This window comes from Marmota monax, unplaced genomic scaffold (genome assembly GCF_021218885.2).
Source record: "Marmota monax isolate L192 unplaced genomic scaffold, Marmota_monax_Labrador192_F-V1.1 WCK01_AAM20220418_F8-fsc00269, whole genome shotgun sequence".
In the NCBI taxonomy this organism is placed as follows: Eukaryota; Metazoa; Chordata; class Mammalia; order Rodentia; family Sciuridae; genus Marmota; species Marmota monax.
This window is the reverse complement of record NW_026694072.1, coordinates 858312-872230: the sequence shown is the minus strand read 5'-3', so window position 1 is coordinate 872230 and position 13919 is coordinate 858312. Positions and strand designations below refer to the sequence as shown.

General features: G+C 47.5%; 1 protein-coding gene across 1 annotated transcript; it reads left to right on the top strand.

Annotated features, from left to right (window-relative positions):
• Positions 1-1140: 1140 nt before the first annotated feature.
• Positions 1141-13089, top strand: Ung (uracil DNA glycosylase). The gene is made up of 7 exons (XM_046464365.2): positions 1141-1339; positions 1929-2135; positions 2675-2770; positions 6375-6472; positions 7035-7123; positions 7970-8148; positions 12000-13089. Exons 1-7 carry the CDS (start codon positions 1208-1210, stop codon positions 12138-12140), a joined length of 942 nt encoding a protein of 313 aa, XP_046320321.1. The 5' UTR covers positions 1141-1207; the 3' UTR covers positions 12141-13089.
• Positions 13090-13919: the final 830 nt, after the last annotated feature.

Genomic DNA, 13919 nt, shown 5'->3' with positions numbered 1-13919 from the left:
TTACAGACATTCCTGGACAAGCTTTTATGTAAATACAGATTTTTATTTCACTTGAGTAAATGCCTAGGAGAGTGATGCTGGGTCACAGAATAAGTGTATAAATGTTTAACTTCATACAAACTGCTAACTGGTTTTCAAAGCAAACGATATTCAATTATGAGTCTTTCTCTTCTTACCTTAAGCTCCTTGCCCTGGGCACTGGCACACAGCATCAACAAGGATAAAGCTCCTGCCCTGGTCCAGGTTACATTTTAGAGATGCAGACAGGAATAAGCAAGGGAAAAATAATTTCATATAATATAGAAATTACAGAGTGATAGGCCAGGAGGTGGGGCAGGAGGAGAAGGCCTCACAGGGAAGAGTCCTGAGTAGAGACCCAGGCCTCAGGGGAGGAACTGGCTGTGTCCAGCGAAAGTGCTGGGATCCAGATTCAGTAGTAGAGCTTTGGTGGGAGAGGGAAGGAGCCAGCAGAGCTGGGTAAGACGCGGAGGGTTTTATTTCAAGCCATTTTGAAAACTGTAGGAGAGTTTTAACCTGGGGGTTGTCGTGATATAATTTATATTTCCAAAATATAACCGATGGGAAAGAGAAAGCCAGCCTGGGTTGTAAGCCAGGAGATGGGAGAGCTGCTGTTGAATTCAGGATTTGGAGAATTGATTTGCAGATATTGATAGTTTGAACCCCCGGGGAGGGATGGGGGAGGGAACCCAGGTGTGTGTTGGGGGAGGAGGGGGACCATGGTGCTTTTAGAGGGTGAACAGTTTGGGGTTTGACCTCCGTGACCTTAAAGTCAGCTCCAAACCTGGTAGATAAGGCAAAGCGTAGCAAAGCAGGCTGTGAAAAGTGGTTGAGATCTGTATAGCAGTTCAACAAGTAACGGAGAGAAGGCTCCTTTCCCTCCTGCCACACCCAGTGGGGCCCGTCCCTTTTTTACAGCTGAGCAATTGGAGCACCAGGCCCGGAGGCAGAGAGAGGACGAATGCATTTAACTAAGAGTAGGCGGTCCAAGCCCTACCTCTCCCCGCCCGCGTGGCTCAGCATCCCCTGGGGCGCATGCGCAATGAGCCCTAGGCACCCCGCCCCGCCCCCAGGGAAGCCCCCCACCCTCCGCTCCGAGCATGCGCCGGCTGCTTGGCGCCAATTGCTGACCCACCACAGGCTACTGGGTCCCCGGGCGGCGCTCGTTCGCTCCCTCCTCGGCTCCGGGATGATTGGCCAGAAGACCCTGTACTCCTTCTTCTCCCCGAGCCCCGCCAGGAAGCGAAGTGTCCGCAGCCCGGAGCCGGCCGACCTGGGGACCCGCGTGGTAGCTGTAGCTGAGGAGAACGGCGATGCAGCGGTGAGGCGCGGCGGAGACCGCTTCAGGGCCCCGGGGCGAGAGGCAGGGATGGGGAAGAAGTCAGGAATGCCATCTGGCCGGGGCGGTGCAGGAGCGCACTGCTAGCTCAGTAAATCAGGGACCCGAGTTGAACACAGCCTACATGCCTTCAAAACAGCCGCCTCCATCCCTCATCGGCCGCCATGCTGCAGGGCCAGCCAATGGGAATGGGCCTCGGGAACCACAGCGCCAATCGGCATGCAGCTGTCCCGCCCTTCTCAGCCCTCTGTCCAATCAGAGAGGGAGGGAGGCGGGACCCCGGAGGAGGGCTTTTTGCCGCGAAAAGGCCACGTGGGGACGCTTCCCGCGGGTCCCGCAGGGCGGGGCGCCTTAGTGAGTCTCAGGACCCCGCGGGGCTCTCTGAGTACGGACTCCAAAGCTCTGCACTGGCTCCACCCCGAGCCCTGGAGTCAATTGTCTGATTTGGCTCGCACCCGCCTTCGCCATGGGCGTCTGTAGCCGACCGCTGGTGGGTTTGGCCCGGAAGCTGCGGGCCCCCGGGAAGCGGCCTGTGCGGTTGGTGACCGGCCTCTGCGGGGACTCGTTGCAGGACCATCCCACCAAGAAGGCCCGGGTCGGGCAGGAGGAGCCCGACACGCCGCCCTCCTCGCCGCTGAGCCAGGAGCAGCTGGTGCGCATCCAGAGAAACAAGGCCGCGGCGCTGCTCAGACTCGCGGCCCGCAACGTGCCCGTGGGCTTCGGCGAGAGCTGGAGGAAGCCCCTGGGCGCCGAGTTCGGGAAGCCGTATTTCATCAAGGTGAGCCGCACAGCCGCCTTGCCCAGGGGTCCGGGGAGCACTGGCTCTTGGTTGGCTTGGCAGGCCATCTGCGTTTAGAGCACGTTGGGCTTCCACGGCCTCCTGTTTTCCCTCCTGCACTGGGTTTCTACCACGAAGCGGGTGAACTAAAGCCGTGGTGTTCTGAGTGTGCACTTAGGTTGTGAAGGACGGTAAGGTGATGTCATGCCACTTAGTTTGCTCCCCAGGAAAGGTTGGCATAAAACAACCAGACTGATTCCCCGCTCGGCCCTTGGGAAAAAGATGAGAAGTATTGGCATCACTCGGACATGAAAGCCATCAGGCAAAACGACAGTGATCCGTCCCTGAGAAACAGGGGAGTTGGGGTGATCCGAACTTAAGGCCCTAGTAGGTACAGGGTTTTTTTGTTTTGTTTTAAAGAACTTGGATTTGAAACGTTTCAGGGAGTCAGGTAGCTTGCATGAGAAGTTTTCTTACTGAATTCTTACAGGTTTCCAGTAAGAATCTGATTTTTAAATCTAATTAATCTTTTAAATCAGCTAATGGGATTCGTTGCAGAAGAAAGAAAACGTTACACTGTTTACCCACCTCCACAACAAGTCTTCACATGGACCCAAACATGTGACATAAAAGATGTAAGTACAATTGTGGGTGAATTTTACTAGGGGCTGGAATCAAATAGTACTTGTTAATTAGAGGCACTGGAGAAAAGCCATATAATCCGTCATTCAGTAGAAATTAATACTAAAGTTATGGGGTTTGGCTGACTATATTTCACCCTATATTTATTTTTTTAATCTTTATTGTGCTACCTTTGCAACAAAAAGGAAAAATATGTACAACCATGTCACTCTTTTATTTATTACTTATTACTACAAATTTATTTCGATGAACCTTTTAAAAATTTTATTTTTATTTTTATATTTTTTTAGTTGCAGATGGACACAATACAGTTATTTATTTGTTTTTATTTTTGTGAGGTGCCGGGGATCAAACCCAGTGCCTCATACATGCTAGGCAAGTGCTCTACCACTGAGCCACAACCCCGGCCCTCACCCCCCAATTTTTTTTTTTTTTTTTTTTTTCAGTTGTTGAGGGACCTATATTTTATTTGCAGTGCTGAGGATCGAACCCAGCACCTCCCATGTGCTAGGTAGGTGCTCTACCTCAGAGCTACAACCCCAGCCCCTCCATGAGCCTTTTAAAAATCTTGTTAATTGCAGATAATGGGACTGGGAAAGAAGGATCTGTTATGTACAGAAATGCACAAAAGAGGCAAAAAAGAATGAGAGTTATGTTTAGAAGTAGCAGGAATGGGCTGGGGGTATGGCTCAGTGAGAAAGCATTGCTAAGCATGCTGGAGGCTCTCTGGGTTTCTTCCCAGTTGGGAGCAAGGCTGTTCAGCTCAATTAGCCTTCAAGAGTAGGGGGTTGTTGAAATCTTGGTAATTTCCCAACTCCATCTCATGTAATAGTCTTATCTTCCCCCATCCAGCCTTCCTATCAGAACTGACACTGCTAAATTAACTGGTAGAGGAAACAGAACAAGGGGTCAGAGGATAATGCATTGGTTGGACAGTCAGCCTCCCAAAAATTACAGAGTGACTGAATTGCTTTCCTGTGTTTCGTGATGAATCTCTCAGGACTTTGTGTGTCCTACCCAGGTATAGTCTTTGCTGCTGGGGGAATATGGTCGCTACAGGCCACAGCTGTGAGAGAGCCAGTGTTAGGAAAAGGACTTGATTGGGCTCATTTGAAGTGGAATGCTTGAGTGTGTATTTTCGGTGGTGGGAGACTGACCCAGGGCCAAAGGGGCCACACCACACAGTAACAGTCCATATATATCATGCTGACATTTTGTGGCTAGATCCCCTCCTCCATGTTCTTAAAATATTTGATCTGCAAAATAGTTATATAGTTAACCATTATTGCCCTTCTCCTTTTTGTTTTTTAAATATAAAGTGGCATGTAGTAATTACACATGTTTATGGGGTACAGTGTGACATTTCAATACATGTATACATTGTATAATGAGGAGGTCAAGGTAATTGTATTACCTGAGACATTTATTATTTCTTTGTGTTGGAAACTAGCTATTTTGCAATATTCAATTAATTGTCTACCCTAGTTAATCCTACTAGAACTGGAATGTGCTTTGGAACATTAGAAGTTATTCCTTCCTACCAACTGCACCCCAGCCTTACCTCCCCCCGCCAGAGTTAGTACAGCAACACTCCTTGCTTCTGTCTTGAAAACCAGCTTCAGGGGTTTGGGTGTGGTTCAGTGGTAGAGTCCTTGCCTAATATCTGGCTCTGGGTTCTGTCCCCAGCACTGCAAAGAATAAAATAAAACCAGCTGCATCCATCTGTGGTACTTGAACCTTCGTGATTTGGTTTTCCATGTAATACATTCAGTATCTGCTTACTCTGAAGTTTTTTAGGTGTTTTTTTTTCCTTCCCCATTTAAAAATGGGAGCAGGAATCATGATTTACAAAATATTCATTAAATCCAGTAGAAGTGGAATAGGTGAATAACTGTCTTGATAAGGCAGTCACACCTAACGCTTAGGAAAGTTTCACAATTTATCTCCTAGAGCAAGAATTTTGAATCTAGCTCCTTGGTTTTAAAGTTTAAAAAAAAAAAGAAAACAGAAACTAAGTTCTATTAAATTCAGTACTAGCCAGTGGTGCGTGCTTGTAATAGGACTGCTTGACAAGTGGGCAAGTTGGAGGCCAGCCTGGGCAACTTAGCAAGACCCAGTCTCAAAAAGGCCTGGGGACATAGTTCAGTGGTAGAGCATTTGTCTAGTTTGTGCAAGTTCCTAGGTTCATCCCCAATACCAAATATTTATAAATATGTACATATTTTTTCAATGCTAGTTTGCTCCCTGTTTGAATATTTTGCCATGTTCTGAACACCAGTGATAATGAAACAGGGAGGCCTCTCAAAATCCATTGGGCTGGCCAGGCTGCTTTATAGGTAAGTGTACTGGGTCAGGGAGATTAGGTAATTTGCCCAGAATCTTCTACATCTAGGACCAGAGTCTCAGAGCCAGAAAGCTTTCCTGCCTGTCCAGCTGCTTCACCATGAAGAATATGCACCAGGGGCAGGAATTGAGAGCTTCCTGGTCATGGGAACATCTGTAGCTGGATTTGAAGGATGTAGAATGCAGAGGAAGGTTCTGAGAGCACCAGGGACAGAAGCAGGAGGAGACAGGCAGGTGCTGCATCCATAAACCGAGCCAGCCTGCATTTCATCACCTCTGAGTGGGGACCTCATTGCTCTTCCTTGCTTCCTACTGCCTACTCCCATGCCCTTTGACCTGACCTCATTCTCCTGGTTTCTTCCTTTCCAGGCCCTAAAATGCACTCATCCTTTGGTAGTTCCTCGTCATGAATCTGTGCCACTGAGTGTCAGTCTGTCTGGCCTGCACTGTTGATCTATAATGGAAAACACCAGGAAATGAGCCCACTGCCCATGGGTAGTGACGATATGCTGTACTGATTTGCACACTGCTCAGGTGTGTGGCAGGAGACATGCAGGATAATGAGTGCATTAACCAGTCACATAGACGGTTAAAAATGGTTAACTCTGGAGCTGGGGTGCAGCACAGGGACAAGCACTTGCCCAGTGTGCTGGAAGCCTGGGTTCCTCCCCAGCATTGCAAAAAGAAAGAAGGCCAGCTTGAGGGGGGATAGGGATCGCCATGACTTCCAGCCACTTTGTCTGTTCCTGGGTGGCTGTGCTGTTACAGGGCACATTACCTTTTTTTTTTTTTTTTTTTTTTTTTTGAGGTACCTTAAATTGAACCCAGGGGTGCTTAATGACGTACCCAGCCCCCTTATTTTTTATTTTGAGACAGAGTGTCACTAAATTGCTGAGACTGGCCTCAAACTTGGAGTCTTCCTGCCTCAGCCTCCTGAGTTGCTGGGGTTACAGCTCCATTGTACTCAGTTCTACTCTGTAATTTGAAAAGTGAAAAGAATAAACGCAAAACTGACCCCAATTTGAACATTTGTGTCAGAGAAGGGGCGGGGCAGGGCAACATTTCAGAGTGTTTGACAGATGACTTGTTAATTGGACATAACGGTGACCCGTGGATCCTCCCTTGGGCTTCTTAATTGGGCCAGGAACAGGGTTTTGCTTTTCACTGTTGTGTCTTCCCATGACCAGTCAGCCACATGTTCACTTAGACCACAACAGTATTATGGTTCAATTCTTTGCCATCTGGTGTTTACAGGTGAAGGTTGTCATCCTGGGACAAGATCCTTATCATGGACCCAATCAAGCTCATGGGCTCTGCTTTAGCGTCCAAAGACCTGTTCCACCTCCGCCCAGGTACAGTTGCTTTGCAGATGGCAATGGTCTAGTCATAATTGATTTTGGATGTGTACGTTGTAAATTACAGGCAGTGGTATTGGGGGGACTTTCACTAGCCTCTGGAGGAGGATTTCTCAACCTGGCACTATTGACATTGGACTAGGTCATTCTTTGTTTTGGAATTGGAGTTGTCCTGTGTGCTATTAAAGTTATATGGGGGTCAGAGCACCCCTGGTTAAAAACCACTGCCTTGGAATATTTATATAAAACAGATAAAAGGGATATAAAACTGTAAGCATCCGTGGGGAGGTGGGTTGTAACTGCTGGGTGATTTACTTGGATCTTTTCAAGGTATTACTCTGTTCCGTATATCCAAATACAGACCAAAGTAAAGGTCTTTGTCAGATTTACCTGTCAGGACTGCAGGTGTTTATCTTGTTAATTGGTGCCCTGGTTTCCGTTGTCCCTTCCAGGGGCTGGCTTTAAACCTATAGCCTTTTCACATGTTGTCTTGGAATCACTGAACTTTCAGGATTCCGCTTAAGATCCTGTTTTTGTTTTTCTTCCTTCTTTCTTTCAGTTTGGAAAACATTTATAAAGAGCTGTCTACAGACATAGATGGTTTTGTTCATCCTGGCCATGGAGATCTATCAGGATGGGCCAAACAAGGTAAGACAACCCCTGCTAGATACATTTTGGATTGATGTTAACAGTCATCATTTTATTCTGCTCTTTACAGTTTTAAAAGGTCATCATAAAGTACTAAATGTCTAGGTTTGCTGGGTGCAAGTGGCACATGCCTATAATCCCAGCTACTCGGAAAGCTGAGGCAGGAGGATTGTTGTGTTTGAGGCCAGATTCTATCTAAAAATAAAAAATAGAAAGGGCTGGGGGTGCAGCTTAGTGTGGAGTGCCCTGAAGATCAATGATCTGAAGTACTGGAGGGTGAAATGATTAGTTTATATGAGTAAAAGTACTTTCTTAGGATATGTCTTTTGTTCTGCAGCCAGTTTTTAAAAATAATTTGAAGCATAATATTTTAAGTTTATCCAGTTCACCTAATTGAGCATGCAGAAAGTGGCTCTGCTCATATTGATAGGAGCTGTGTGTCTAGTGCCTATTTTGAGACTTCTTTTTTTAAATAAATTGTCCACAACCAGGATGAAAAAAGAATGTTTATTCTTAATTTCTTGAAGTCTGTTTTTGTTTAAGTGGAATGTTTGGCCTGTTTTCTTATTTGGGGTTATTTAGTATCACATAGGGTACTTAAAAGACATTCTGCTGGCAGGTAACCCATGTTCACCGCTGTAAACTGGAAGATGCCAAAAGGGCAGAGATGACAATAGAGTGGCCTCTAGTCTCACCAGAGCCCACCCTGGCCATGTCATAAGGCTTTCCTCATAACCTAGGGTCATTCCGCAGTGCACATGGTTCATCGTGCGTCTGACCCTCTTGTGGTATCTGCTGCTGTGGCTGAGCCTCCTCCTCACCTGCTCCTGTGGTCTGTGTTCCTAGGTGTCCTCCTGCTCAACGCCGTGCTCACTGTCCGGGCCCATCAAGCCAATTCCCACAAGGAGAGGGGTTGGGAGGAGTTCACCGACGCAGTCGTGTCCTGGCTGAATCAGAACTTGAACAGCCTTGTCTTCCTGCTCTGGGGCTCATACGCGCAGAAGAAGGGCAGTGCCATCGACAGGGTATGGGTGTTTATGCTCTAGGCAGTTTAGAGAATTCTAGGAATCCCTGCCAGTCAATGTTAGGAAATGACTGTCTTGGGTTTCCCTTTGAGAACTGAGGGGCATCTGTCCACACACATGGTGAGCTGTGAAGTGGGAAAGGCAGCCGGCCAGCTTCGGTTTCCTGCAGTTAGTGGTACAGGCTCGGCACGCCCTGTGCACAGAGGACACAAAGGTCCTTGGCATTACTCCTTTAGCACGTGGTGCCTTGCCTGGTGAATGAGGCAAGTGTCCTGCTTCCAAGAAATTGGGAGCATGTAGGAAACATGAGGAATTCCACTAATCACACACCCAGTTTCCCCTGCACATGGTGTCAGTGTCGTCACTACCTGAGGTCTAATTGGAACGTCCAGCACAACCAAACCAGCTCTTTGTACTGCCTTTGCCGCATCCTCTCCAGTTCGCTACCTCTTTGTCCTTCCCCGTGTACCTAGCACACCTGGGTACCTGGTTGCTGAGTTTAACCTGGAAGTCATCCTTGAGTCCTCTTTCCCCTTAAATCCTGTCTGTCTGTGAATCTGATCAACTCTGCCCCTAAAACGTCTCTGTCCTCCTGCTTCTCACAGTTGCCCTGCTCCCCACTGGCATGAGCTATCAGCTTCTCTGCAGTACAGCTGTGGTAGAGGAGAGGTGAGGGTGTTGGGTGGAAAGCAGAGGAGGGTTTGGGGCGGGAGGGGGAGGAGTGGAAGAGTGCTGGGTGGGAGGATTCTGGGGTGAGTGCTTCAGCAAAGGAGGTCAGGGCCTACGCGGGAACCCAACGGTGGTATCTGGGCTTCAGAAAAGTGCAGTGGTAGTGAACTGAGCCATGCTTTGAGTTTGTCCCACAGACCTCTGGTTTATGTCCCCGCATCTGTGGAGCAGCCCACCGTCACTAGGCACAGCCCCTGCAGTCTGTGGGCCAGTGGGTGCGTTAGGGCTCAGCCAAGGATGGAGCTCAAGCCTGCAGACCTCACTCATAAGTCATTGCCTATCTTTTCTCTTTAGTGGAGCTTTGTCTTTATTTTTTAATAGAGTTTTTCAAAGGTTTAGTAAATTCTCATGATTGACAACAAGTGCAGTTATGTGATGGACAGCCTCCCTCCCTCCTGTTCTGTCCACTTACTCCCTCCACCTTGCGTGGCTAAGCACTGGTGTTTAGTTTCTGATATATTTTTCTGGAGTCCTCATGCATATATAAGCAAATAATAGCCAAGCATGTAAGTCAGATCAAAAAGCTTTTTTGTCCAAAAAGTTTGTGTGAATACGTAACATATTTTCAGAGTTTGGGGAAGGGGGGTTGGTTGGTTGGTTGGTTGGTTTGTTTAGGGGTACTGGGATTAAAACCAGGAACACTCTGAGTACGTCCCCAATTTCTTTTTAAAGTTTTTTTATTTTGAAAAATAAATCTGGCTTTGAACTTGCCATCCTGAGTTTCTGGGATTATAGGCCTGTGCCACTGTGCCTGGATTAGGGATTTTTCTAACTGGAATCTTGGAGGGGGAAAAAAAATCTAACCTAAGATTAAATCTTGCATGGATTGCTAAGGTCTTTTTTTTTTTTTTTTTTAACTTGGTATAGACCTTTATTTATTTATGTGTGGTGCTAAGAATTGAACCCAGTGCCTCACACATGCCAGGCAAGTGCGCTACTGATCAGTCCCAGCCCAAAATCTTGTTTTATAAGTAAAGAAGTATACATGGGAGTAATTACTCTTTGCCTTAAGGAGGCAGTGAGTGGCTGCTATAGCTCTTACTGTGTTGGTAATCTGTGTTATCTATAAGCATGGTTTGGTCTGGAAGTAAACTGTTACCTAGCTCCAAGGCCAAGTCTCCTGAGTGCTAGATTGTCTAGTGCCCCCTCATTAGTGTCCTGGAAACACATCAAATTCAGCCTTGTTCACATTAAATTCTTCTCTCTCCTCCTTAAACTTGCTCCTCTGTACTCTCCAACAATAGAAAGTGCCACTATTTGCCTAGTTGTCCAGCCAGAAATCTGGCACTTACCCTGGCACCTACCTGCCTCCTCCTCTTCCCCCCTCTTCCCCTTCATGTGAAATCAGTCATGTCTGCGTTCTTCTCTCTGCTGTTTCACATCTGTTCCCTTCTGAACACCTCTGCCCTGAATTGGCCCTCATCTGATCTTACCTGGAGATTCAGAAGCTTACTCTAGAGAAGGCCTTGGTGCAGGCTGACCAGCTGGGTGGGAGATGGCCTCCAGCAAGCCTTACTTCCGACTCCCCGATTTCCCCTCTGAGCTCCAGGCTGACTGGCCACCTGCACCTTTCCCCGTGCCCCACTTCTTGCAGTTCTTGGCACAGACTGTTTCCTCTGCCCAAACTGGAAGTCTTTGCTTTCCTGGGAGGTGAACTGGATGGTCTTTCAGAGCTCCGTGTAGCTGACTTTACAGGGGCCTGTAGGGCTGCCGGTGTGGTGAGCTCTGACGTGCCTTCTCCTGACAGCCACCCATGTTCACTCATTTGATCCTCACAGTGGCCCCCCCCTAGGTGAGGCGTAGCTGTCACTTAGCTTACAGATGAAGCTGAAGTGCAGCTTGGTGTTGTGGCCATTCGCGTGGTCACAGTGGCCAAGGGATAGAGCTGGTCTTGGACCCAGGCAGTCATCCCAGGCTCTGCTCCTGGCCGTGCTGGGCTCCTTCCCTGTAGTTGTCCCCCACATGCACACCAAGCAGGGATATTTATTGTGAAAGACCACAGCTTGTTAATTTTTACCTAAAATGCAGAAAAGAATTGAGAGGAAAGCAAAAATAGTCCATAGTCTCCCTGTTCCAGATAACTTCAATTGAAATCTTAAAAATCAAGTATTCCACCTTGAATGCCTTTCACCATTTCCTCTAAAGGAATACTATAGTGTCTTGGGTATTTTTCCAAAAAAATTCTTTGTATTGCTAGAGATCAAACCCAGGGCTCATGCATCTAGGCAAGCACCTTACCACTGAGCAACGCCCCCAGCCCTCAAGGAAAAAAAAAACAAAACTGAAAATGCATTTATTACTTTACATTGCTTGTTTCCACCTGATAAATTTTAGGGGTCTTGGGCCAGGGGTATAGTTCAGTACAAGATGTGTGGTTAGCTCTGGATTGCCAGTGCCACATTTAAATTTTTTTGTTTTTTGATGTCCTCCCATATCAGTACACATAGGTTAGTCCAGTTTTGTTTTGGTGGGCTTTTGTTTTTGCTTTGGCACTAAAGACTGAACCCAGGGCCGCTTGGTCCCTTAACACTTGAACACTGGACTTACATGAAGCTGCAGCCGGCTTTAGACTTAGATCTAAGCTGTGCTATGGTTAGTCTCAATCTCTGCACATCTGTGTGGGTGTCATAGCATCCTTTAGGAAATGCAATCTAAATGCAATTATAGCCGAGGAAGTTCTAGATAATATATGGGCACTTGAAAATGGCATAGATAAGCCAGGTGCTGGGTGCAAGTGGCACATGCCTGTAATCCCAGCAGCTCGGGAGGCTGAGGCAGGAGGATCACAAATTCAAAGCCAGCCTCAGCAAAAACGAGACACTAAGCAACTCAGTGAGATGCTGTCTCTAAAATATAAAATAGGGCTGGGGATGCAGTTCAGTGACTGAGTGCCCCTGAGTTCAATCCCTGGTACTCCCCCTGCCCCCAAAAGGCATAGATATTGCCAAATTGAAGGCCAAGATAGATCCCCTGCACCACCTAGCAAAGGTAGTCCTGTAAAAGTGATGAACAGGTGAGCCCTGCTCTAATAGGAAGGAAGACACCTTTGGGAGGTGGGAATTGAAGTATGTTGTAGTCTTTTGTGAAAGTCCCCAGTCTGCCACTTTTTTTTTCTTTTTCAGAAGCGGCACCATGTACTGCAGACTGCTCATCCCTCCCCGCTGTCCGTTTATAGAGGGTTCTTTGGGTGTAGACATTTTTCTAAAGCTAATGAGCTGCTGCAGAAATCCGGCAAGAAACCCATCGACTGGAAGGAGCTGTGACCTTGCACTGAGAGGGGGTATCTTCTTCTCTGGGGGTGGTTTTTGAGAAGCTGCTGTTGAAGTATTCGTCAATTGTGAAGTCATTGAAAATTTCCTTATTCTTAAGTGCCTTGCCTAAGAGGAGAGAGCTTCCACTCAACAGCAGAGAGCCAGGCTGCCCAGCCAGGGACAGCAGAGATACAGCACTGTGACCATTTCTGTATTTGAACCCTCCTGGCACAGTAAGATGAGGCCCAAGGACGGCAAAGGTGGCTCTGCCTGAAATAAGCACACTTCTCTCAAGACCAGTGAGGTCAGGTTCTGGGTCCTGTCCAGCCTCTTACCTCTTTGGTTCAAAATGGGAGAGATGCACCTTTTGGGGGCGGCTGTGTTTGGTCTTGCTGCTAGCATTTTTAGCTGATAGGTTAGACTTTAGGTTACAAGGTATTTGGTGGCTTGGCTTAGAAAAGCCCCTTAAATCTTTAGGAGAATCTTCAGGCCATTTCCTAGAAGAATCTGGAAGACCTTTTGCAAGCCTCTAGGAATCTGTCCCAAAAGCTAAGGATCAGAGTTTCCTGATTATAGTAAAGGCAAGGATCCCTGAGGATCACACCCTCGGTGTGAGCCTCAGACTGGATGAAGAAGCCTTGGGCTCTGTTTTTGTTGCATGGAATGAAGGTGAAGTTGAACAGAGAAGAAGGTTCTGTTTTGTTTTCATGCTGGGTGGGAGACTTTCTCCTAGGGGCATCAGTTGAGGTGTTTTAAGGAGGGACAGATTGCCAGATTCTATTTTTATGGACTTGGATTTTTTTTTTTTTTTTTTTTTTTTTTTTTGCATCACTGGAGATTTTTACATTTTTGTAAGATACTCAGATACATTTTTTTTTTTTAAAGACAGTGGTTTTTGCTGTTAGCTGGGTTAAAGAGTTGACCCTTACAAATTTGGTAATAAAAGATCTAACCCATTGAAGTTTTGCTTCCTGTCCCCTCTTTTCTTTGGCATGTGTATAAGCCCTCGGGCTGCCTTGTCCTTTGTACTAAGGGACCCGGTGCTTGTTACCATGGCAACCATTGTCTGCAGGAATGGCCAGGCCTTGCCCTTCCTCCTTCCACCCTGAATGGAGCCATCCACTTGGCCAGCAGGCCTAGTGTTGTGGGACAGGCCCTCCAGGGAGGTTCTGGGGGTCCTGGGTGCCGTCTGTCTTGCCCAATCTTCCCTCTGAATCTGTCATATGTGACCCATTGGTCTGTTGGCGACTGCCCCTGCCTGGCAGCTCTTGCTGGATTCCCTACTTGCTGTTCAGTCTGGCGCTTCTCTGCTCATGGAAGGGGCTGCTGAGTGCCCTCCCTCCCTGTGTGGAGCACAGTGCTCTCCTGTGCGGCCTGCTCAGGTTTGAGCCTGGAGCTGACCTTTGTCCCACATGCCTCAACACTGAACTTCAGCCTGTGCTGAATTCCTCTGCTCAGCCCCAGCAAGAGCCAGCAGACCCCGAATGGGAGGGAGTGTTTTTTGGTTTGGTTTGGTTTCAGTCTCTCCGTCCCCAAAACCAGAAACGTCTCATTCAGTGGCGTGATTTTGGAGGGTTTTGCCAAATCTTTCAGGGAGAGGAGCCAGAGGATCTTTAAAGGGAACTGCCTTCCCCATTCAGGCCTGTCTCCGTGAGCTTGTTTTCTCACACGCCCAGCAGCCTGTGGACAGCATGTCTCGGGAGGGCCAAGATGACTTTCGTTCCTGTTGCTTATGACAGCTTGGACCTGAGATGCCTCATGGTGAGAGCGCCATGAATCATGAAGTAAAGC

Coding starts and splice junctions, on each gene's coding strand:
- Ung (XM_046464365.2), top strand. CDS start 1,208: ATGATTGGCCAGAAGACCCTGTACTCCTTCTTCTCCCCGAGCCCCGCC. Junction 2,771..6,374: donor AAACATGTGACATAAAAGAT/GTAAGTACAATT, acceptor TGGTGTTTACAG/GTGAAGGTTGTCATCCTGGG. Junction 8,149..11,999: donor AGGGCAGTGCCATCGACAGG/GTATGGGTGTTT, acceptor TTTCTTTTTCAG/AAGCGGCACCATGTACTGCA.